Source organism: Bombina bombina, chromosome 10 (genome assembly GCF_027579735.1).
Source record: "Bombina bombina isolate aBomBom1 chromosome 10, aBomBom1.pri, whole genome shotgun sequence".
Lineage (NCBI taxonomy): Eukaryota > Metazoa > Chordata > Amphibia > Anura > Bombinatoridae > Bombina > Bombina bombina.
This window is the reverse complement of record NC_069508.1, coordinates 181,746,168-181,770,403: the sequence shown is the minus strand read 5'-3', so window position 1 is coordinate 181,770,403 and position 24,236 is coordinate 181,746,168. Positions and strand designations below refer to the sequence as shown.

The 24,236-nt window shown below is 42.8% G+C and overlaps 1 protein-coding gene across 1 annotated transcript in view; it reads left to right on the top strand.

Moving 5' to 3' along the window:
* Positions 1–24,236, top strand: part of TESK2 (testis associated actin remodelling kinase 2) — a 587,073-nt gene that overhangs the window by 502,259 nt on the left and 60,578 nt on the right. Inside the window, exon 9 of the mRNA XM_053693575.1 lies at positions 18,803–18,889. Within this exon, the coding sequence (XP_053549550.1) occupies positions 18,803–18,889 (87 nt within the window). The remainder of the gene's footprint in view (positions 1–18,802; positions 18,890–24,236) is intronic.

Below are 24,236 nucleotides of genomic sequence, written 5' to 3'. Positions count from 1 at the left end.
TCTACATCCCAGGTGTGGAGAACTGGGAGGCGGATTTTCTAAGTTGCCAGACTTTTCATCCGGGGGAGTGGGAACTTCATCCGGAGGTCTTCGCTCAACTGATTCATCGTTGGGGCAAACCAGATCTGGATCTCATGGCGTCTCGCCAGAATGCCAAGCTTCCTTGTTACAGATCCAGGTCCAGGGACCCGGGAGCGGCGCTGATAGATGCTCTGACAGCTCCTTGGGTCTTCAACATGGCTTATGTGTTTCCACCATTTCCGATGCTTCCTCGACTAATTGCCAAGATCAAACAGGAGAGAGCATTGGTGATTCTGATAGCTCCTGCGTGGCCACGCAGGACCTGGTATGCAGACCTAGTGGACATGTCGTCCTATCCACTGTGGTTTCTACCTCTGAGGCAGGACCTTCTAATACAAGGCCCTTTCAAACATCCAAATCTAATTTCTCTGAGGTTGACTGCATGGAGATTGAACCCTTGATTCTATCAAAGCGTGGCTTCTCGGAGTCAGTTATTGATACCTTAATACAGGCACGGAAGCCTGTTACCAGGAAAATTTACCATAAGATATGGAGTAAGGTTAGGATTCCTAGGATATTGTCTTTTCTACAAGAAGGTTTAGAAAAGGGTTTATCTGCTAGTTCGTTAAAGGGACAGATTTCTGCTCTGTCTATTCTCTTACACAAACGTCAGGCAGAAGTTTCAGACGTCCAGGCTTTTTGTCAGGCTTTGGCTAGGATTAAGCCTGTGTTTAAGACTGTTGCTCCTCCGTGGAGCTTAAATTTGGTTCTTAAAGTTCTTCAAGGGGTTCCGTTTGAACCCCTTCATTCCATTGATATTAAGCTTTTATCTTGGAAAGTTCTGTTTTTGATGGCTATTTCCTCGGCTCGAAGAGTCTCTGAGTTATCTGCCTTATATTGTGATTCTCCTTATCTGATTTTCCATTCAGACAAGGTAGTTCTGCGTACTAAACCTGGGTTTTTACCTAAGGTAGTTTCTAACAGGAATATCAATCAGGAGATTGTTGTTCCATCTTTGTCCTAATCCTTCTTCAAAAAAGGAACGACTTTTGCATAATCTGGACGTAGTCCGTGCCCTAAAGTTCTATTTACAGGCAACTAAAGAATTTCGTCAAACTTCTTCCCTGTTTGTCGTGTACTCTGGTCAGAGAAGGTCTAAAAGCTTCAGCAACCTCTCTCTCTTTTTGGCTTCGTAGCATAATACGTTTAGCCTATGAGACTGCTGGACAGCAGCCTCCTGAAAGAATTACAGCTCATTCCACTAGAGCTGTGGCTTCCACCTGGGCCTTTAAGAATGAGGCCTCTGTTGAACAGATTTGCAAGGCTGCAACTTGGTCTTCACTTCACACTTTTTCAAAATTTTACAAATTTGACACTTTTGCTTCTTCGGAGGCTGTTTTTGGGAGAAAGGTTCTACATGCAGTGGTTCCTTCCGTTTAAGTTCCTGCCTTGTCCCTCCCATCATCCGTGTACTTTAGCTTTGGTATTGGTATCCCATAAGTAATGGATGACCTGTGGACTGAATACACTTAACAAGAGAAAACATAATTTATGCTTACCTGATAAATTTATTTCTCTTGTAGTGTATTCAGTCCACGGCCCGCCCTGTCTTTTAAGGCAGATTTAAATTTTTATTAAAACTCCAGTCACCACTGCACCCTATGGTTTCTCCTTTCTTGTCTTGTTTCGGTCGAATGACTGGATATGACATGTGAGGGGAGGAGCTATATAGCAGCTCTGCTTGGGTGATCCTCTTGCAACTTCCTGTTGGGAAGGAGATATAATCCCATAAGTAATGGATGACCCGTGGACTGAATACACTACAAGAGAAATTTTATCAGGTAAGCATAAATTATGTTTTTTCCTTCCTTTTTGTAACTTTAAAGGTCAAAAGTCTTCCTCTTCCACGCAGGAGCAATCCAAGTCTTCTTGGAAGCCCAATCAGTCTTGAAACAAGGGGAAGCAATCAAAGAAACCTTCAGCTGAGCAGAAGTCAACATGAAGGGTCTGGTCCGGAACCGGATCAAGTGGGGGGGGGGTGCAGACTTTCCCTATTTTGCCAAGTTTGGATACGCGATGTCCCCGATTCTTGGGCTGTGGACATAGTATCTCTGGGTTACCAAATAGAATTAAGATCTCTTCCTCCCAAGGGCAGGTTTCACCTCTCAAGATTATCTGCAGACCAGGTAAAAAGAGGGGCATTCTTGAACTGTGTTCAGGATCTTTCCTTCCTGGGAGTGATTGACTTTTGCATTAAGGGAACAGGGTCTAGGATTCTATTCAAATCTGTTTGTGGTTCCCCCCAAAAAAGGGAACTTTTCGACCCATTTTAGACCTTAAGTGTCTCAAGTTTCTTTCAAAATGAAAACCACTTGTTCCATTCTTCCTTTGGTCCGAGAGGGTCAGTTCATGACGACCATAGGTTGGGGAGCAGTCAGGGACTCGTAAACTCAGGGACTATGGACTTGGGAGGAGTCTGCTCTCTCCATAAACATTTTGGCGTTGAGAGCAATTTTCAATGCTCTGATGGCTTGGTCGCAATTGTCCTTAGCCCAGTTTATCAGGTTCCAATCGGACAATATCACCTCAGTGGCTTACATCAACCACCAGGGAGGAACTCTGAGTTCGTTAGCCATGAAGGAGGTGGCACGGATTATTCAGTGGGCGGAGGCTCACAATTGTCTTCTATCTGCCATCCACAATCCAGGAGTAGACAATTGGGAAGCGCATTTTCTGAGCCGACAGACTTTTTTCGTCCCAGGGAGTGGGCTCCCCATCCGGAGGTTTAACCTCAAATGGGGGATGCCGGAGTTGGAGCAAATGGCATCTCGGCAGAATGCCAAGCTTCCAAGGTACGGTTCAAGGTCAAGAGATCCACAGGCCACTCTGGTAGATGCTCTGGCGGTTCCTTGGGTTTTGAGGCTAGCCTACCTGTTTCCTCCGTTTGCGCTCCTTCCACGAGTCATTGCTCGTATCAAACAGGAGAGCGTCAATAATTCAGTATCTCCTGCATGGCCATGCAGGATCTGGTATGCAGACCTAGTGAAGATGTCATCTCTTCCACCTTGGAGGTTACCTCTAAAGAAGGACCTCCTGATTCAGGGTCCCTTCCTTCATCCAAATCTCGTTTCTCTGAAGCTGACTGCTTGGAGATTGAACACTTCTGGCTAAGCATGGGTTTTCTGAGTCGGTCATTGGGACCATGCTGCAGACTCGTAAGCCTGTTACTCGTTAGATTTACCATAAGGTATGGCGTAAATACCTTTTAATGGTGTGAATCAAAGAGCTACTCTTGGAGTAGGGTCAGGATTCCTAGAATTTTGTCTTTTCTCTAGGAAGGTCTGGAGAAAGGATTGTCAGTCAGTTCTCCAAAAGGTCAGATTTCTGCTTTATTCTGTTACATAAGCGCCTGGCGGATGTGCCAAATATTCGATCCTTTTGTCAGGCCTTGGTCAGAATTAGGCCTGTATTTAAACCTGTTACTCCTCCTTGGAGTCTTAACCATGTTCTTAAAGTTTTGCAGCAGGCTCCGTTTGAGCTAATGCATTACATAGATATTAAGTCATCTTGGAAGGTTTTGTTTCTTGTTGCTTTTTCTTCTGCTTAGAGTTTCGGAACTCTTGGCTTTGCAGTTTGATTCGCCTTATTTTTAATGCGGATAAGGTGGTTCTTCGTACTGAATTGGGTTTTATCCCTAAAGGTGGTTTCGGTCACAAATATTAATCGGGAAATTGTTGTTCCTTCTCTCTGTCCCAATCCTTCTTCTCATAAGGAACGTCTGTTGCACAATTTGAATTTTGTGCGTGCTCTAAAATTCTATTTACTGGCAACTAAGGATTTAGTAGTAGGCTACTGCTACCTCTTTCTGGTTGAGAAGTATAATTTGTTTTGTTGGTCAGCAGACTCCTTGAGAGAATTACAGCTCACTCCACTAGGGCTGTCTCCTCTTCCTGGGCTTTCAAAAATGAAGCTTCTGTGGAACAGATTTGCAAGGCTGCAACTTGGCCCTCTCTGCATACTTTTTCTAAATTTTATACTTCTTCAAGTGGTGGTGCCTTCTGTTAAGGTCTGCCTGTCTTGATCTCCCTCCCTGTTAATTCCGTGTCCTCTAGCTTGGGTATTGGTTCCCACTTGTAATTGAATTACGTTGTGGACTCTCCATATCTTGGGAAAGAAAACAAAATTCATGCTATTGCTTACCTGATACATTTCTTTCCGGATATGGAGATTCCACAACCCCACCCTTAGGTTTAGACAGTATCTTTTTGACTAAACCTCAGGCACCTCTACACCTTTGTGTTATTCCTTTTTCCATTTCCCTTCGGTCGAATGACTAAGGATTATGGGTAGGGGAGTGACATTTAACAGCTTTACTGTGATGCTCTTTGCCTCCTTCTGCTGGCCAGGAGTGATATTCCCACTAGTAATTAAATGACGTTGTGGACTCTTCATATCCGGAAAGAATGAAATTTATCGGGTAAGCATAAATTTAGTTTTTGCTTTCCAAACGCAGGGAGAGTCCATGACTTCATATCCTTACTGATGGGGGGGAAAACCACACCTGGCCACCAGGAGGAGGCAAAGGCTTTAATATCCTCCCCCCCCCCCCCCCCCCCCCCGTCATGTCATCACAAGAGGAGGATGGCAGAGAAGTGTTAGAAGATTTGGATAGTCCTTTAATGGGTATTTTCCCTTCAAGAGAGAATTGGAGTTTTAAGTAATCATATAAATCTGTGAGATTGATGAACGTTAGTCTGGAGATGCAGGGAAAGTTTTTTTCTGCGAAGCGATCCAGACTGTCTTATCTAACAGCTCCTGGGCAATCGGTGTTAACGAGTTACACTGCTTGCCTTTCTACACTCAGGCCCCTGTCAGAACACCACGGCAAGGCTGTCACACTTGAGGCTGTATCTGTTCCACAGCATAGATCCTGGAGGGTAAGTCCGCTTTATTTATAATTTAGCAGAGACTCCTATTAGGGTCACAGTGTAACTCCTCATAACCTCAATAGGATCAGGGGTAAATATCTCATTTAATTTAGAGATTATTTTGGAAAAGTTTGGGGAATAAATAAGGACAGATAAGAATAGTGAGTGGCGCTAATGAAAGCTGAGGATATATATAGTATAATAAAATGGAATACTTTTCCTAAATCTCTGTAAAAATCAGATTCAATTAAATTGCGTAAAAAAGGTTTATTAACCCTAAACAAAGTAATGTAGTACAGTACTTGGTTTAAAATCAGCAAGCAAATAAAAAACAAATAAAGAAGAATATAGTTGTGGCCACAACATATAGAGCATATGTCTGTCCTTGATGCATATACTATATTTAAAAAAAATGAGCTATAACAATTTTGTTAAGCCGTTTGACACACACAAAAATTAAGGCTTAAATTAAGCCGTCAGAGCATAAAAAAGTACAATATCTCAAGGTGAGTATAAGATACAATTGTATCAACATATATAATAATATTCAGCATAAAATAGATACATATGACATGCCGCTAAGTCAATTGTTTTCAAAAAATATAGAAAAAAATGAAAAATAAAAGGATGACAATGTTTCCAGAGCTCTGTATAACTTTGTATATTTGTTATTCAATGTGTTACTCAGTTGGTGATTCAGAAAAAAAGTGTCTATTATTAAGTATCTTTGTGATATCCCTGTGTAAGCAGATTTAGATGAATCGATAAATATCTCCCTTAGTTACAATCCAGTGAAAGTAGTGTGTAGAAAATAGAAAGCAATTGTACACCTTGTGTAAACGGTTATTTAAATAGAAGGTAATTTAATACCATGTGAGAGTCCTTTTGAGAATTTAGGAAAATCGTGAAATAGTGTTGATAATAGTAGTTCCTGACCGGTCAGGCATTTAGAGATGAGTATCGTCGGATCCCTGTTCAGGCTTAGCAGTTAGGTTTCAGCTGTGTGGCAGACTTACCTAGCTGTGTTTACTCCTCGCTAACTGCATTCTCAATGTGTGGCGGATACAGCGTCTTCACTGCCTCGGTCTCACAGCCTGGTCATCTGACCTGGGTATCGCCTATCAGAGGATCGTTTCCACGGTATCTCCTTTTTAAGGTGTTTTAGCCTCCGTTAGCTTCGAATTGTAGGTGCTGCTATTCCTTAGATGAAAGTAGTGTCCACAAGTCAAACTTCTATGCGTTTCGGCACTTGAATCTGTTTGGGGTATATATGTACTGCTTTGTTCTATAAGAAGCACTTGTGAAGGTTTATGCTCAAATAGACTGTATACTCTTGCCAATGGAGCAGACAGTTTTCCCTTTTTTTGTGTGAGTTGCACACCTCAAAAGAGCTTTGCACACTTTTCTCATAGCAGGGGATGTCCCTGCTTGCGCACCACCTAATCTGGTGCGGCTGCATTAGTTTTACTTACCATCCTGCTGCAGGAACTCTGGCAATCCTACGGAGAGAGTTTTCTATAACTTGTCTTGGTCTAGGAGGTATTGAGTGCCCCGGCCATTGGGGTTATAAAGGTGCCTCTTTTGTTAATAAACCGTTGTTTGAAACTGTTTTCTTACTGTGGGATTGCATCTCCAGCATGGAGGACTCTGATAATGCGTTAGAAGGTTCTGCACCTTCTATATTGAATAATAGCAGTTTATATTGTAAGGAGGCGGTGATGTGTCCACCTGCTCAATTTTGTTCCAATTGCCTGGGTACCGTTTTAAAGTCTAAGAAGGGAGCTAAGCCTGCTAACCCCCCTAGCATAATTGGTCTATTCTGAGCGTCAACCTCTCAGGACTCTGTGGTCCAGGGGATGCCTACTCTTTCCCTCAAACCGCTTCACTTCAGTTCCCCGCTGCACGCCTATTACTCTGGCTGGAGGGGGCTTTTTCCCTGCAGACTTTACCACGCAGTTGCAATCTGCTGTCAGCGGCCATGAGTGCCTTGCCTATCTCTGGGAAAAGAAAGAGAAAGGTTAAACATAGTTCTACTGAATTAGATACAGCTAATTTCCAGTCAGATTTGGCCAGTATGTCTCAACTGTCCGAGGATGAGCTAACCTCTGTAGTGTCCGAAGGTGAACTTTCGGAGTCGGAGACTTAATTTACTAAACCTCCTCTTTCTGAGGAGCCCTCCTGATTTAAGATTGAACATCTGCGTTTTTTACTAAAGTAGGTTCTGTCTACTTTAGAGGTTCCGGAAGCAAAACTGCCTGAGGAACCTAAGATTTCTAAGTTAGACAGAGTTTACGAGGACAGGAAGGCCCCACACACTTTCCTGTCCCTGTTCGCATGGCAAATATTGTCAGTAGTGAATTGGAAAGAGTTGGAACTCCTTTTTCCCCTTCGTCAACTTTTAAGACGTTATTCCCAGTCCCTGACTCTCAGCTGTAATTATGGGGTTCCATCCCTAAGGTGGATGGTGCCATTTCGACGCTAGCTAAGCGTACCACTATCCCTCTAGAAGATAGCTCTTCCTTTAGGGAACCCATGGACAAGAAGTTGGAAAGTTACCTGAGAAAAATGTTCCAACAAATGGGGTTCTTATTCCTACCAGCGGTAGCCGCTGGGGCAGCCACTTACTGGTGTGACTCTGTCATAACTTATCGAGGCGGAATCTCCCCTTGAAGATATTCAGGAGAGGCTTAAGGCCCTAATAATAGCTAACTCCTTTATCTGTGATCATGCTTTTTTGTGTGAACACTTCTGATATTTTATTTTTCAAGCAATATACATCTGTTTTTGGTCATTGCAAAACACAAGATTACACGAAATTTTATTTTCAAACTGTTTCAAACTATTTGTGTGCACAGCATTTTTTCACACATACACATCCTATAGATACTCTTTTAATAGGACCCTATTTCAGGTTTATATATATATATATATATATATATATATATATATATATATATATATATATATATATATATATATATATATATATATATATATATATATATATATTATTTATATATATATATTTATTTATATATATTTATTTATTTCTAACTTCTATTCAAGAAAGATTTTTGCACAATATCCCATTCACCCATTTTGGCGCACTCTATTGCTATACTTCAAGTATAGTCTTTTTTTACTCTCATATAACAAATGCATGAAGGGGCTGCCCCCGATCCGGGATCGGCTCGTGTAGGGGTCAAACTATCATTTTTCTCAGATGCCTGGTTTTAGGATGTTCAGGATCCTTGGGTACTGGAGGTTGTATCTCAAGGATACAGGATAGGATTCAAATCTCATCCGCCAAGGGGCAGATTCCTCCTCTCCAGAAGCCTTTTTAGATTGTATACGGGATCTAGCCTCCTTAGGAGTAATTTTCCCGGTACCTGTATCAGAAAGAGGTCTGGGGTTCTATTCAAACCTCTTCGTGGTTCCCAAAAAGGAGGGAACTTTCTGTCCAATTCTGACTTGAAGTGCCTAAACAAATTTCTAAGTGTCCCCTCCCTCAAGATGGAGACGATCAGATTGCTCCCTACCCTGGTTCAGGAAGGACAATTTGACTACCATCGATCTGAAGGATGCATACCTGCGCATTCCGATCCACAAGGATCTTTTCCTGTTCCTGAGGTTTGCCTTTCTGGATCAACACTTCTAGTTCATAGCACTTCTGTTTGGCTTAGCTACTGCACCTAGGATATTTACAAAGGTGCTGGGTGCTCTTCTAGCTGTGGCCAGAACCCAAGGTATTGCAGAAGTAACTTACCTGGACGATATCTTGTTACAGGCGCCATCTTTTCGTCTAGCAAGAGATCAATATCTTCGGTCACATGGATGATAAACTTGGAAAAGAGTTTGCTTACACCAACTACCAGGGTGAATTTCCTGAGTACAGTTATAGACTCTGTATCCATGAAGATCTTTCTAACAGATCAGAGATGTTGCAAGCTGGTAACAGCGTGTCTTGGCCTCCTTTAGACGTTCGGTGGCCCAGTGTATGGAGGTGATTGACCTCATGGTGTCTTGTATGGACATTATTCCTTTTGCCAGAATCCATCTCAGACCTTTACAACTATGCATGCTGAGACAATGGAATGGCGACCATTCAGACCTGTCCCAACAGATCGTATTGGACAACTTGTCGAGAGACTCGCTCTCTTGGTGGCTGAAGTGGCACATGCTTCTTGAGACTGTCCTGGGAGATTGTGACTACGAAAGTCTATCTGGCTGGGGAGCCGTTTGGGGTGCCAGGAAGGCACAAGGGTTGTGGACTCAGGATTCCACCCTCCCGATCAATATCTTGGAACTCTGGGCAATCTTCAATGCACTGAAGGCTTGGCCCCTTCTGAGTTTGTCCCAGTTTATCAGATTCCAATCAGACAATTTAACTACGGTTGCCTACATGAACCATCAGGTAGAAACGAGAAGTTCCTTAGCGATGAGGGAGGTGTCTCAGATCTTAGAATGGACAGAAGTCCACAACTGTATGCTGTCAGCGATCCACATTCCTGGTGTGGACAACTGTGAAGCAGACTTCCTCAGCAGAAAAACTTTTCACCCAGGGGAATGGTCCCTCCACCCCAAAGTGTTTGCAGAGACTTGCAGCAGATAGGGGATGCCAAAGATAGATCTCATGGCCTCTCGTCTCAATGCTAAACTACCAAGGTACAGGTCAAGATCGAGGGATCCTCAAGCAGAGTTAATAGACGCTCTAGCGGTTCCATGGAGGTTCAGACTCAGATCTCTTTCCTCCATTGCCTCTTCTCCCTTGTGTGGTAGCCCGCATCAAGCAGGAGCAAGCATCAGTGATTCTAATTGCTCCATCCTGGCCACGAAGGACCTGGTTCGCGGATCTGGTGAGAATGTCCTCTTCTCCGTGGAGGTTACCTTGTCGCAGGGACCTTCTGCTAACGGGTTCTTTCCTACATCAAAATCTAGATTCTCTGAGTAACTGCGTGGAGATTGAACGCTTAGTCTTAACCAGGAAAGGTTTCTCTGATAGTGTCATAGACACTTTGATTCACTCTCGTAAGCCGGTTACTTGGCGTATCTACCATAAGGTGTAGCTGACTTACCTGCACTGGTGTGAGGATCGTGGTTTTTCTTGGCATATGGTCAAGGTTACAAGAATTTTATATTTTCTCCATGATGGATTGTAGAAGAGGGCCTATCTGCCAGCTCTCTGAAGGGACAGGTATCGGCCCTGTCTGTGTTGCTGCACATGAGATTAGCTGAGCTTTCGGACGTCCAGTCCTTTAAGGCTCTGACTAGGATCAGACCTGTGTTTAGACCTATGGCTCCGCCTTGGAGTCTCAATCCTGTTCTCCATGTTTTGCAGCAGGCTCCGTTTGAGCCCATGCATACTGTTGACATTAAACTGTTATCTTGGAAAGTTTTGTTTCTATTAGACTACTAAGGAGTTCAGAGAATCTTCATCTTTGTTTGTCGTTTATGCGGGTAGGGGGCAAAAGGCCACTACATCTTCCTTGTTTTTCTGGTTGAGGAGCATCGTCCGCTTGGCTTATAAGAAAGCGGGGCAGCAGCCTCCTGAGAGGATTACGGCTCAATCCACTAGAGCAGTTGCTTCTTCCTGGGCTTTTAAGAACGAAGCCTTTATAGATCAGATTTGTAAGGCATCTACCTGGCCCTCCTTACATACTTTCTCCAACATTGGTGTGTCCGATCCACGGCGTCATCCTTACTTGTGGGATATTCTCTTCCCCAACAGGAAATGGCAAAGAGTCCCAGCAAAGCTGGCCATATAGTCCCTCCTAGGCTCTGCCCACCCCAGTCATTCTCTTTGCCGTTGCACAGGCAACATCTCCACGGAGATGGTTAAGAGTTTTTTGGTGTTTAAATGTAGTTTTTATTCTTCTATCAAGTGTTTATTTTAAAATAGTGCTGGTATGTACTATTTACTCTGAAACAGAAAAGGATGAAGATTTCTGTTTGTGAGAGGAAGATGATTTTAGCAGACAGTAACTAAAATCGATTGCTGTTTCCACATAGGACTGTTGAGATGAAGTAACTTCAGTTGGGGGAAGCAGTTAGCAGACTTTTCTGCTTAAGGTATGACTAGCCATATTTCTAACAAGACGATGTAATGCTGGAAGGCTGTCATTTCCCCTCATGGGGACCGGTAAGCCATTTTCTTAGTCAAACAAACAGAATAAAGGGCTTATTATGGGCTAAAAAACTGGTAGACATTTTTATGGGCTAAATCGATTGCTTTATTTGGGCATTTTATTCATATTTATGCTAACAATTTGCATTTATAAACTTGGGGAACGTTTATTAAACGGCAGGCACTGTTAGACACCTTTTCCAGTCAGAGGGCTTTCCTAGTTGTAGACTGAGCCTCATTTTCGCGCCATTACTGCGCAGTTGTTTTTTGAGAGCAGGGCATGCAGAGGCATGTGTGAGGATCTAAAAATTGCTGGAAAAGCTTCTAGAAGGCGTCAATTGGTATCGTATTCCCCTCTGGGCTTGGTTGGGTCTCAGCAAAGACTATAGCTGGGACTGTATAGGGGTTAAATTTATAAACGGCTCCGGTTCCGTTATTTTAAGGGTTAAAGCTCTGATTTGGTGTGCAATACTATTAATGCTTTAAGACACTGTGGTGAAATTTTGGTAATTTTTGAACAATTCCTTCATACTTTTTCACATATTCAGTAATAAAGTGGTTTCTGTTTAAAATTTAAAGAGACAGTAACGGTTTTGTTTTAAAACGTTTTTTGTGCTTTGTTGACAAGTTTAAGCCTGTTTAACATGTCTGTACCTTCAGATAAGCTATGTTCTATATGTATGAAAGCCAATGTGTCTCCCCATTTAAATTTATGTGTATTGTGCCATAGCGTCCAAACAAAGTAAGGACAGTACTGCCACAGATAATGAAATTGCCCAAGATGATTCCTCAGATGAAGGGAGTAAACATGATACTACATCATCCCCTACTGTGTCTACACCAGTTGTGCCCACGCAGGAGGCCCCTAGTACATCTAGTGCGCCAATGCTTATTACCATGCAACAATTAACGGCTGTAATGGATAACTCCATAGCAAATATTTTATCCAAAATGCCTACTTATCAGAGAAAGCGCGATTGCTCTGTTTTAAACACTGAAGAGCAGGAGGGCGCTGATGATAATTGTTCTGTCATACCCTCACACCAATCTGAAGGGGCCATGAGGGAGGTTTTGTCAGATGGAGAAATTTCAGATTCAGGAAAAATTTCTCAACAAACTGAACCTGATGTTGTGACATTTAAATTTAAATTAGAACATCTCCGCGCACTGCTTAAGGAGGTGTTATCTACTCTGGATGATTGGGACAACTTGGTCATTCCAGAGAAATTATGCAAGATGGACAAGTTCCTAGAGGTTCCGGTGCACCCCGACGCTTTTCCTATACCCAAGCGGGTGGCGGACATAGTAAATAAGGAGTGGGAAAAGCCCGGCATACCTTTTGTTTCCCCCCCTATATTTAAGAAATTATTTCCTATGGTCGACCCCAGAAAGGACTTATGGCAGACAGTCCCTAAGGTCGAGGGGGCAGTTTCTACTCTAAACAAACGCACTACTATTCCTATCGAAGATAGTTGTGCTTTCAAAGATCCTATGGATAAAAAATTGGAAGGTTTGCTTAAAAAGATTTTTGTACAGCAAGGTTACCTTCTACAACCAATTTCGTGCATTGTTCCTGTCACTACAGCAGCGTGGTTCTGGTTCGAGGAACTAGAAAAGTCGCTCAGTAGAGAGACTCCATATGAGGAGGTTATGGACAGAGTTCACGCACATAAATTGGCTCTTTCTTTCATGTAATTAGCAAGAGTCCATGAGCTAGTGACGTATGGGATATACATTCCTACCAGGAGGGGCAAAGTTTCCCAAACCTTAAAATGCCTATAAATACACCCCTCACCACACCCACAATTCAGTTTTACAAACTTTGCCTCCGATGGAGGTGGTTCGTATAAAGCCTGTCATTAAGTCAATTTCTCCTCCTTGGAGTTTGAATTTGGTTCTGGGGGCTCTTCAAGCTTCTCCATTTGAACCTATGCATTCATTGGATATTAAATTACTTTCTTGGAAAGTTTTGTTCCTTTTGGCCATCTCTTCTGCCAGAAGAGTTTCTGAATTATCTGCTCTTTCTTGTGAGTCTCCTTTTCTGATTTTTCATCAGGATAAGGCGGTGTTGCGAACTTCTTTTGAATTTTTACCTAAGTTGTGAATTCCAACAACATTAGTAGAGACATTGTGGTTCCTTCATTATGTCCTAATCCTAAGAATTCTAAGGAGAAATCGTTGCATTCTTTGGATGTTATTAGAGCTTTGAAATATTATGTTGAAGCTACTAAGTCTTTCCGAAAGACTTCTAGTTTATTTGTTATCTTTTCCGGTTTTAGAAAGGCCAGAAAACTTCTGCCATTTCTTTGGCATCTTGGTTGAAATCTTTAATTCATCTTGCCTATGTTGAGTCGGGTAAGACTCCGCCTCATAGGATTACAGCTCATTCTACTAGGTCAGTTTCTACTTCCTGGGCGTTTAGGAATGAAGCTTCGGTTGATCAGATTTGCAAAGCGGCAACTTGGTCCTCTTTGCATACTTTTACCAAATTCTACCATTTTGTTGTATTTTCTTCTTCTGAAGCAGTTTTTGGTAGAAAAGTACTTCAGGCAGCGGTTTCAGTTTGAATCTTCTGCTTATGTTTTTCATTAAACTTTATTTTGGGTGTGGATTATTTTCAGCAGGAATTGGCTGTCTTTATTTTATCCCTCCCTCTCTAGTGACTCTTGTGTGGAAAGATCCACATCTTGGGTAGTCATTATCCCATACGTCACTAGCTCATGGACTCTTGCTAATTACATGAAAGAAAACATAATTTATGTAAGAACTTACCTGATAAATTCATTTCTTTCATATTAGCAAGAGTCCATGAGGCCCGCCCTTTTTTGTGGTGGTTATGATTTTTTTTGTATAAAGCGCAATTATTCCAATTCCTTATTTTATATGCTTTCGCACTTTTTTCTTATCACCCCACTTCTTGGCTATTCGTTAAACTGAATTGTGGGTGTGGTGAGGGGTGTATTTATAGGCATTTTAAGGTTTGGGAAACTTTGCCCCTCCTGGTAGGAATGTATATCCCATACGTCACTAGCTCATGGACTCTTGCTAATATGAAAGAAATGAATTTATCAGGTAAGTTCTTACATAAATTATGTTTTTATTTTATATGCCGCTTTGCAATTAGCTAGATTAGCGGCGAAAAATTCAGGGTTTGCTATCGTGGCGCGCAGAGCGCTTTGGCTAAAGTCTTGGTCAGCGGATGTGTCATCCAAGACAAAATTGCTTAACATCCCTTTCAAAGGTAAAGCTCTATTTGGACCAGAATTGAAAGAGATTATTTCAGACATCACTGGGGGAAAGGGCCACGCCCTCCCACAAGATAGGTCTTTCAAGGCTAAAGATAAGTCTAATTTTCGTTCCTTTCGCAATGTCAGGAACGGACCGGCCTCTAATTCTGCATCCTCTAAGCAAGAGGGTAATGCCTCACAACCCAAACCAGCCTGGAAACCGATGCAAGGCTGGAACAAGGGTAAGCAGGCCAAGAAGCCTGCCGCTGCTAACAAAACAGCATGAAGGAGTAGCCCCCGATCCGGGACCGGATCTAGTGGGGGGCAGACTCTCTCTCTTTGCTCAGGCTTGGGCAAGAGATGTTCAGGATCCCTGGGCGCTAGAAATAGTTTCTCAAGGTTATCTCCTGGAATTCAAGGAACTACCCCCAAGGGGAAGGTTCCACATGTCTCACTTATCCTCAAACCAAATAAAGAGACAGGCATTCTTACATTGTGTAGAAGACCTGTTAAAGATGGGAGTGATACACCCAGTTCCAATAAAGGAACAAGGAATGGGATTTTATTCCAATCTGTTCGTAGTTCCCAAAAAAGAGGGAACTTTCAGACCAATTTTGGATTTGAAGATCCTAAACAAATTTCTCAGGGTACCATCGTTCTAGATGGAAACCATTCGAACGATTCTACCCACTATCCAGGAAAGTCAATTTATGACTACCGTGGATCTAAAGGATGCGTACCTACATATTCCTATCCACAAAGAACATCATCAGTTCCTAAGGTTCGCTTTTCTGGACAAGCATTACCAGTTTGTGGCCCTTTCGGGTTAGCCACTGCTCCAAGGATTTTCACAAAGGTGCTAGGATCCCTTCTAGCGGTTCTAAGACCGAGGGGCATTGCAGTAGTACCTTACTTGGACGACATTCTAATACAAGCGTCGTCCCTGTCAAAAGCAAAGGCTCATACAGACATCGTTCTAGCCTTTCTCAGATCACACGGATGGAAGGTGAACATAGAAAAAAGTTCTCTGTCTCCATCGACAAGAGTTCCCTTCTTGGGAACAATAATAGATTCCTTAGAAATGAGGATTTTCTGACAGAGGTCAGAAAATCAAAACTTCTAAGCTCTTGTCAAGTGCTTCATTCTGTTCCTCGTCCTTCCATAGCGCAGTGCATGGAAGTAGTAGGGTTGATGGTTGCAGCAATGGACATAGTTCCTTTTCCACAAATTCATCTAAGACCATTACAACTGTGCATGCTCAAACAGTGGAATGGGGACTATACAGACTTGTCTTCAATGATTCAAGTAGATCAGAAGACCAGAGATTCACTCCGTTGGTGGCTGACCCTGGACCATCTGTCCCAGGGTATGAGCTTCCGCAGACCAGAGTGGGTCATTGTCACAACCAACGCCAGTCTAGTGGGCTGGGGCACGGTCTGGGAATCCCTGAAAGCTCAGGGTCTATGGTCTCGGGAAGAGTCTCTTCTCCCGATAAACATTCTGGAACTGAGAGCGATATTCAGTGCTCTCAGGGCTTGGCCTCAGCTAGCAAAGGCCAGATTCATAAGGTTCCAATCAGACAACATGACGACCGTTGCATATATCAATCATCAGGGGGGAACAAGGAGTTCCCTGGCGATGAAAGAAGTGACCAAAATAATTCAATGGGCGGAGGATCACTCCTGCCACCTGTCTGCGATCCACATCCCAGGTGTGGAAAACTGGGAGGCGGATTTTCTGAGTCGTCAGACATTCCATCCGGGGGAGTGGGAACTCCATCCGGAGATCTTTGCCCAAATAACTCAATTATGGGGCATTCCAGACATGGATCTGATGGCGTCACGTCAGAACTTCAAGGTTCCTTGCTACGGGTCCAGATCCAGGGATCCCAAGGCGACTCTAGTAGATGCACTAGTAGCACCTTGGACCTTCAACCTAGCTTCTGTATTTCCACCGTTTCCTCTCATTCCCAGGCTGGTAGCCAGGATCAATCAGGAGAGGGCCTCGGTGATCTTGATAGCTCCTGCGTGGCCACGCAGGACTTGGTATGCAGACCTGGTGAATATGTCATCGGCTCCACCATGGAAGCTACCTTTGAGACAGGACCTTCTTGTTCAGGGTCCATTCGAACATCCAAATCTGGTCTCCCTCCAGCTGACGGCTTGGAGATTGAACGCTTGATTCTATCGAAGCGTGGGTTTTCAGATTCTGTGATAGATACTCTGGTTCAGGCCAGAAAACCGGTAACTAGAAAGATTTACCATAAAATATGGAAAAGATATATCTGTTGGTGTGAATCCAAAGGATTCCCATGGAATAAGATAAAAATTCCTAAGATTCTCTCCTTTCTACAAGAAGGTTTGGAGAAAGGATTATCTGCAAGTTCTCTAAAGGGTCAGATCTCTGCTTTATCTGTCTTACTACACAAAAGACTGGCAGCTGTGCCAGATGTTCAAGCATTTGTTCAGGCTCTGGTTAGGATCAAGCCTGTTTACAGACCTTTGACTCCTCCCTGGAGTCTAAATCTAGTTCTTTCAGTTCTTCAAGGGGTTCCGTTTGAACCTTTACATTCCATAGATATTAAGTTACTATCTTGGAATGTTTTGTTTTTGGTTGCAATTTCTTCTGCTAGAAGAGTTTCCGAGTTATCTGCTTTGCAGTGTTCTCCGCCCTATCTGGTGTTCCATGCAGATAAGGTGGTTTTGCGTACTAAGCCTGGTTTTCTTCCTAAGGTTGTTTCTAACAAAAATATTAACCAGGAGATAGTTGTACCTTCTTTGTGTCCGAATCCAGTTTCATAGAAGGAACGTTTGTTACACAATTTGGATGTAGTCCGTGCTCTAAAATTCTATTTAGAGGCTACAAAAGATTTCAGACAAACATCTTCCTTGTTTGTTGTTTATTCTGGTAAAAGGAGAGGTCAAAAAGCGACTTCGATCTCTTTCCTTTTGGCTTAAAAGCATCATCCGATTGGCTTATGAGACTGCCGGACGGCAGCCTCCTGAAAGAATCACAGCTCACTCCACTAGGGCTGTGGCTTCCACATGGGCCTTCAAGAACGAGGCTTCTGTTGACCAGATATGTAAGGCAGCGACTTGGTCTTCACTGCACACTTTTGCCAAATTTTACAAATTTGATACTTTTGCTTCTTCGGAGGCTATTTTTGGGAGAAAGGTTTTGCAAGCTGTGGTGCCTTCCGTTTAGGTAACCTGATTTGCTCCCTCCCTTCATCCGTGTCCTAAAGCTTTGGTATTGGTTCCCACAAGTAAGGATGACGCCGTGGACCGGACACACCAATGTTGGAGAAAACAGAATTTATGCTTACCTGATAAATTACTTTCTCCAACGGTGTGTCCGGTCCACGGCCCGCCCTGGTTTTTTAATCAGGTCTGATTAATTATTTTCTCTAACTACAGTCACCACGGTACCATATGGTTTCTCCTATATATATTTCCTCCTGTCCGTCGGTCGAATGACTGGGGTGGGCGGAGCCTAGGAGGGACTATATGGCCAGCTTTGCTGGGACTCTTTGCCATTTCCTGTTGGGGAAGAGAATATCCCACAAGTAAGGATGACTCCGTGGACCGGACACACCGTTGGAGAAAGTAATTTATCAGGTAAGCATAAATTCTGTTTTTTCTAAATTTTACAAATTTGATGTTTGCTTCGGCTGAAGCAGCTTTTGGGAGAAAGGTTTTACAGGCTGTGGTGCTCTGATTAGGGTCTGCATATTTCTTGTTTCCTCCCGTTATTCCTTCAGTGTCCTCTGGAGCTTGGGTATTGTTTCCCAACAGTAAGGTATGAAGTTGTGGATGCTTACCAGATAAATTCCTTTCTTTCCTGGCAGAGAGAGTCCAAGACCCTGCTTGTAAGAATTTTTTTTCGGGTGGCTCCCTTTTTTGTTTTTCTTCGGGCACCTTTATATTCTGATGTTTCTCCTACTTTTCCTCGGCCGAATGACTGGGGGGATGGGAAGTGGGAGTGTCTTTGCTGCCTCCTGGTGGCAAGGTGGTGTTTTTCCCGGGTAAGCATAAATTTTGTGTTTTTATCAAATTTGCTTTGTTTTCTTGGTATTCTTTGTTGAAGGCTAAACCTAGGTAGGCTTATTGGCTGATTTCTAAGCCCTTGAACACCGCCTTTTATCTCAGTGCATTTTGACATTTTTTCACAGTGAAACGGCACTAGTTCATGTGTGCCATATAAATAACATTGTGCCCACTCCGTGCAATTATTTGAGTAAGCACTGACTGGCTAAAATGCAAGTCTGTCTGAGATAAGGGGGCAGTCTGCAGAGGCTTAGATACAAGGTAAGCACAGAGGTAAAAAGTGTATTTATATAACTGATTGTTATGGAAAACTGGGAAATGGGTATTAAATGGATTATCCAGCTTTAAAAAAAAAAAAAAAATCAAGTAGACTGTCCCTTTAAAGTAATAGGTTAATGTTGATTGTTAAACTTGTTTCAAAATGAAATGTTTCTCTAACAATTCTGATCTATACAGAACTTCGGGTTGGATTATGACAGTTTTCAGCATATGGTCGGAGACTGCCCTCCTGACTTCCTTCAGCTGGCATTTAACTGCTGCAATGTGAGTATGTCCTAGATCTGTACCCAAGCTGTTCTCTTACATTGAAGGGACAAAGTCACAAACTAAAATAGAGCAGCAGTTTTAAGAAACTTTTTAAGTTACTTTATCAAATTGTGCAGTCTTGTTATATTCACATTTTGGACTCCATTTATCAAACTGCGTATGCAGTGTTGGAGCCCTTTGCTGCAGGCAAATAGTAAAAAAAAAAAATCGAAAAATCTGTTATTGCATTGTATTTCTATTATACACTTTTTATGTAATTCCACTGCATTTGTGTTTTTTTAACTAACTAGTATTAGGCAATTGTATTCATGTAGCTGTTAACACAGCATTAGATACAAAATGCTTGTATTTCTTTCATGTAATTGGCAAGAGTCCATGAGCCTAGTGACGTATGGGATATACAATTCTATCTGGAGGGTCAAAGTTTTCCAAACCTCAAAATTCCTATAAATACACCCCTCACCACACCCACAATTCAGTTTTACAAACTTTGCCTCCCTATGGAGGTGGTGAAGTAAGTTTGTGCTTGATTTCTCTTGTTAAGTGTATCCAGTCCACGGATCATCCATTACTTATGGGATATTAACTCCTCCCCAACAGGAAGTGCAAGAGGATTCACCCAGCAGAGCTGCTATATAGCTCCTCCCCTAACTGCCATTACCAGTCATTCTCTTGCACCCAACGATTAGATAGGATGTGTGAGAGGACTGTGGTGATTATACTTAGTTTCATACCTTCAATCAAAAGTTTGTTATTTTATAATAGCACCGGAGTGTGTTATTCCTTCTCTGGTAGAATTTGAAGAAGAATCTACCTGAGTTTTTCTATGATTTTAGCAGGAGTAGTTAAGATCATATTGCTGTTTCTCGGCCATCTGAGGAGAGGTAAACTTCAGATAAGGGGACAGCGGGCAGATTAATCTGCAAAGAGGTATGTAGCAGCTTATTATTTTCTGACAATGGAATTGATGAGAAAATTCTGCCATACCGATATAATGTAAACTCAGCCTTAAATGCAGTAGCAGCAACTGGTATCAGGCTGTCATGTATGTATATTTTACACTTCAGTATTCTGGGGAATGGCACTTCACTGGAATTATACTGTATGCATAAAACTTTAGCCTAATTTGCAGCGACTAGCAACAGGCTTTTTAATAACACTCAATTTATTAATGTTAAACGTTTTTTGCTGGCATGTAAAATCGTTTCATTTTCTGAGGTACTGGGTGAAAAAATGTTTTGGGCACAATTTTTTTCCACTTGGCAGTCGTTTTATTTAATTTATGACAGTTTACTGATCTCTCTCACTGTTATGTGTGAGGGGGAGGGACCTTTTTTGGTGCTTTTGCTACGCATCAAAAAATTCAGTCAGAAGTTTATTGTCTTCCCTGCATGATCCGGTTCATCTCTACAGAACTCTGGGGTCTTCAAAACTTGTTTTGAGGGAGGTAATCACTCACAGCAGAGCTGTGAGATTGTAGTTGACTGTGATAAAAAAAAAAAACGTTTATTTCTGTATTTTTATTTTTTTTTCTGCTATCAGGGTTAGTTATCCTTTGCTAATGGGAGCAATCCTTTGCTAAAATTGTGTTTTTTACAAAGATTTGATGCTATAACTTTTCAGTTTATTAATTTTTAACTGTCATAACTTTTTCTGTGCTTCTTATAGGCACAGTACGTTTTCATATTATAGTAAATTACTTGAAAAGTATTTCCAAGTTGCTAGTTTATTTGCTAGTGTGTTAAACATGTCTGATTCAGAGGAAGATATCTGTGCTATATGTGCTAAAGCCAAAGTGGAGCCCAATAGAAATTTATGTACTAACTGTATTGATGCTACTTTAAATAAAAGTCAATCTGTACAAATTTGAACATATTTCACCAAACAACGAGGGGAGAGTTATGCCGACTAACTCGCCTCACGTGTCAGTACCTGCATCTCTCGCTCAGGAGGTGCGTGATATTGTAACGCCGAGTACATCTGGGCGGCCATTACAAATCACATTACAGGATATGGCTACTGTTATGACTGAAGTTTTGGCTAAATTACCAGAACTAAGAGGTAAGCGTGATCACTCTGGGGTGAGAACAGAGTGCGCTGATAATATTAGGGCCATGTCAGACACTGCGTCACAATTTGCAGAACATGAGGACGGAGAGCTTCATTCTGCGGGTGACGGTTCTGATCCAAACAAACTGGATTCAGATATTTCAAATTTTAAATTTAAGCTGGAAAACCTCTGTGTATTACTAGGGGAGGTGTTAGCGGCTCTGAATGATTGTAACACAGTTGCAATACCAGAGAAAATGTGTAGGTTGGATAAATATTTTGCGGTACCGGCGAGTACTGACGTTTTTCCTATACCTAAGAGACTTACTGAAATTGTTACTAAGGAGTGGGATAGACCCGGTGTGCCGTTCTCACCCCCTCCGATATTTAGAAAGATGTTTCCAATAGACGCCACCACACGGGACTTATGGCAAACGGTCCCTAAGGTGGAGGGAGCAGTTTCTACTTTAGCTAAGCGTACCACTATCCCGGTGGAGGATAGCTGTGCCTTTTCAGATCCAATGGATAAAAAGTTAGAGGGTTACCTTAAGAAAATGTTTGTTCAACAAGGTTTTATATTGCAACCTCTTGCATGCATTGCGCCTGTCACGGCTGCAGCAGCATTTTGGTTTGAGTCTCTGGAAGAGACACTTGAATCAGCTCCATTAGATGAGATTACACACAAGCTTAAAGCCCTTAAGTTAGCTAACTCATTTATTTCAGATGCCGTAGTACATTTAACTAAACTTACGGCTAAGAATTCCGGATTCGCCATTCAGGCACGCAGAGCACTGTGGCTAAAATCCTGGTCAGCTGACGTTACTTCTAAATCTAAATTGCTTAATATACCTTTCAAAGGGCAGACCTTATTCGGGCCCGGGTTGAAAGAAATTATCGCTGACATTACAGGAGGTAAAGGCCATGCCCTGCCTCAAGACAGAGCCAAACCTAAGGCTAGACAGTCTAATTTTCGTTCCTTTCGTAATTTCAAAGCAGGAGCAGCATCAACTTCCTCTGCACCAAAACAGGAAGGAGCTGTTGCTCGCTACAGACAAGGCTGGAGACCTAACCAGTCCTGGAACAAGGGCAAGCAGGCCAGGAAACCTGCTGCTGCCCCTAAGACAGCATGAATCGAGGGCCCCCGATCCGGGAACGGATCTAGTGGGGGGCAGACTTTCTCTCTTCGCCCAGGCTTGGGCAAGAGATGTCCAGGATCCCTGGGCGTTAGAGATCATATCTCAGGGATACCTTCTAGACTTCAAATTCTCTCCCCCAAGAGGGAGATTTCATCTGTCAAGGTTGTCAACAAACCAAATAAAGAAAGAGGCGTTTCTACGCTGCGTACAAGATCTTTTATTAATGGGAGTGATCCATCCGGTTCCGCGGTCGGAACAAGGACAAGGGTTTTACTCAAATCTGTTTGTGGTTCCCAAAAAAGAGGGAACTTTCAGGCCAATCTTGGATTTAAAGATCCTAAACAAATTCCTAAGAGTTCCATCGTTCAAAATGGAAACTATTCGGACAATTTTACCCATGATCCAAAAGGGTCAGTACATGACCACAGTGGATTTAAAGGATGCTTACCTTCACATACCGATTCACAAAGATCATTACCGGTATCTAAGGTTTGCCTTTCTAGACAGGCATTACCAGTTTGTAGCTCTTCCATTCGGATTGGCTACGGCTCCGAGAATCTTCACAAAGGTTCTGTGTGCTCTTCTGGCGGTACTAAGACCGCGAGGAATTGCGGTAGCTCCGTACCTAGACGACATTCTGATACAAGCTTCAAGCTTTCAAACTGCCAAGTCTCATACAGAGTTAGTACTGGCATTTCTAAGGTCGCATGGATGAAAGGTGAACGAAAAGAAGAGTTCTCTCTTTCCACTCACAAGAGTTCCCTTCTTGGGGACTCTTATAGATTCTGTAGAAATGAAGATTTACCTGACAGAAGACAGGTTAACAAAGCTTCAAAATGCATGCCGTGTCCTTCATTCCATTCAACACCCGTCAGTAGCTCAATGCATGGAGATGATCGGCTTAATGGTAGCAGCAATGGACATAGTACCCTTTGCACGTCTACATCTCAGACCGCTGCAATTGTGCATGCTAAGTCAGTGGAATGGGGATTACTCAGACTTGTCCCCTACTCTGAATCTGGATCAAGAGACCAGAAATTCTCTTCTATGGTGGCTTTCTCGGCCACATCTGTCCAGGGGGATGCCATTCAGCAGGCCGGACTGGACAATTGTAACAACAGACGCCAGCCTACTAGGTTGGGGCGCTGTCTGGAATTCTCTGAAGGCTCAGGGACAATGGAATCAGGAGGAGAGTCTCCTACCAATAAACATTCTGGAATTGAGAGCAGTTCTCAATGCCCTTCTGGCTTGGCCCCAGTTAACAACTCGGGGGTTCATCAGGTTTCAGTCGGACAACATCACGACTGTAGCTTACATCAACCATCAGGGAGGGACAAGAAGCTCCCTAGCAATGATGGAAGTATCAAAGATAATTCGCTGGGCAGAGTCTCACTCTTGCCACCTGTCAGCAATCCACATCCCGGGAGTGGAGAACTGGGAGGCGGATTTCTTAAGTCGTCAGACTTTTCATCCGGGGGAGTGGGAACTTCATCCGGAGGTCTTTGCCCAAATACTTCGACGTTGGGGCAAACCAGAGATAGATCTCATGGCGTCTCGACAGAACGCCAAGCTTCCTCGTTACGGGTCCAGATCCAGGGATCCGGGAGCGGTTCTGATAGATGCTTTGACAGTACCTTGGACCTTCGGGATGGCTTATGTGTTTCCACCCTTCCCGATGCTTCCTCGATTGATTGCCAGAATCAAACAGGAGAGAGCATCAGTGATTCTAATAACGCCTGCATGGCCACGCAGGACTTGGTATGCAGATCTAGTGGACATGTCATCCTGTCCACCTTGGTCGCTACCTCTGAAACAGGACCTTCTGATCCAGGGTCCCTTCAAACATCAAAATCTAATTTCTCTGAAGCTGACTGCTTGGAAATTGAACGCTTGATTTTATCAAAACGTGGTTTTTCTGAGTCAGTTATTGATACCTTAATACAGGCTAGGAAGCCTGTTACCAGAAAGATTTACCATAAGATATGGCGCAAATACTTATATTGGTGCGAATCCAAGAGTTACTCATGGAGTAAGGTTAGGATTCCGAGGATATTGTCTTTTCTACAAGAAGGTTTAGAAAAGGGTTTATCCGCTAGTTCCTTAAAGGGACAGATTTCAGCTCTGTCCATTCTTTTACACAAACGTCTGTCAGAAGTTCC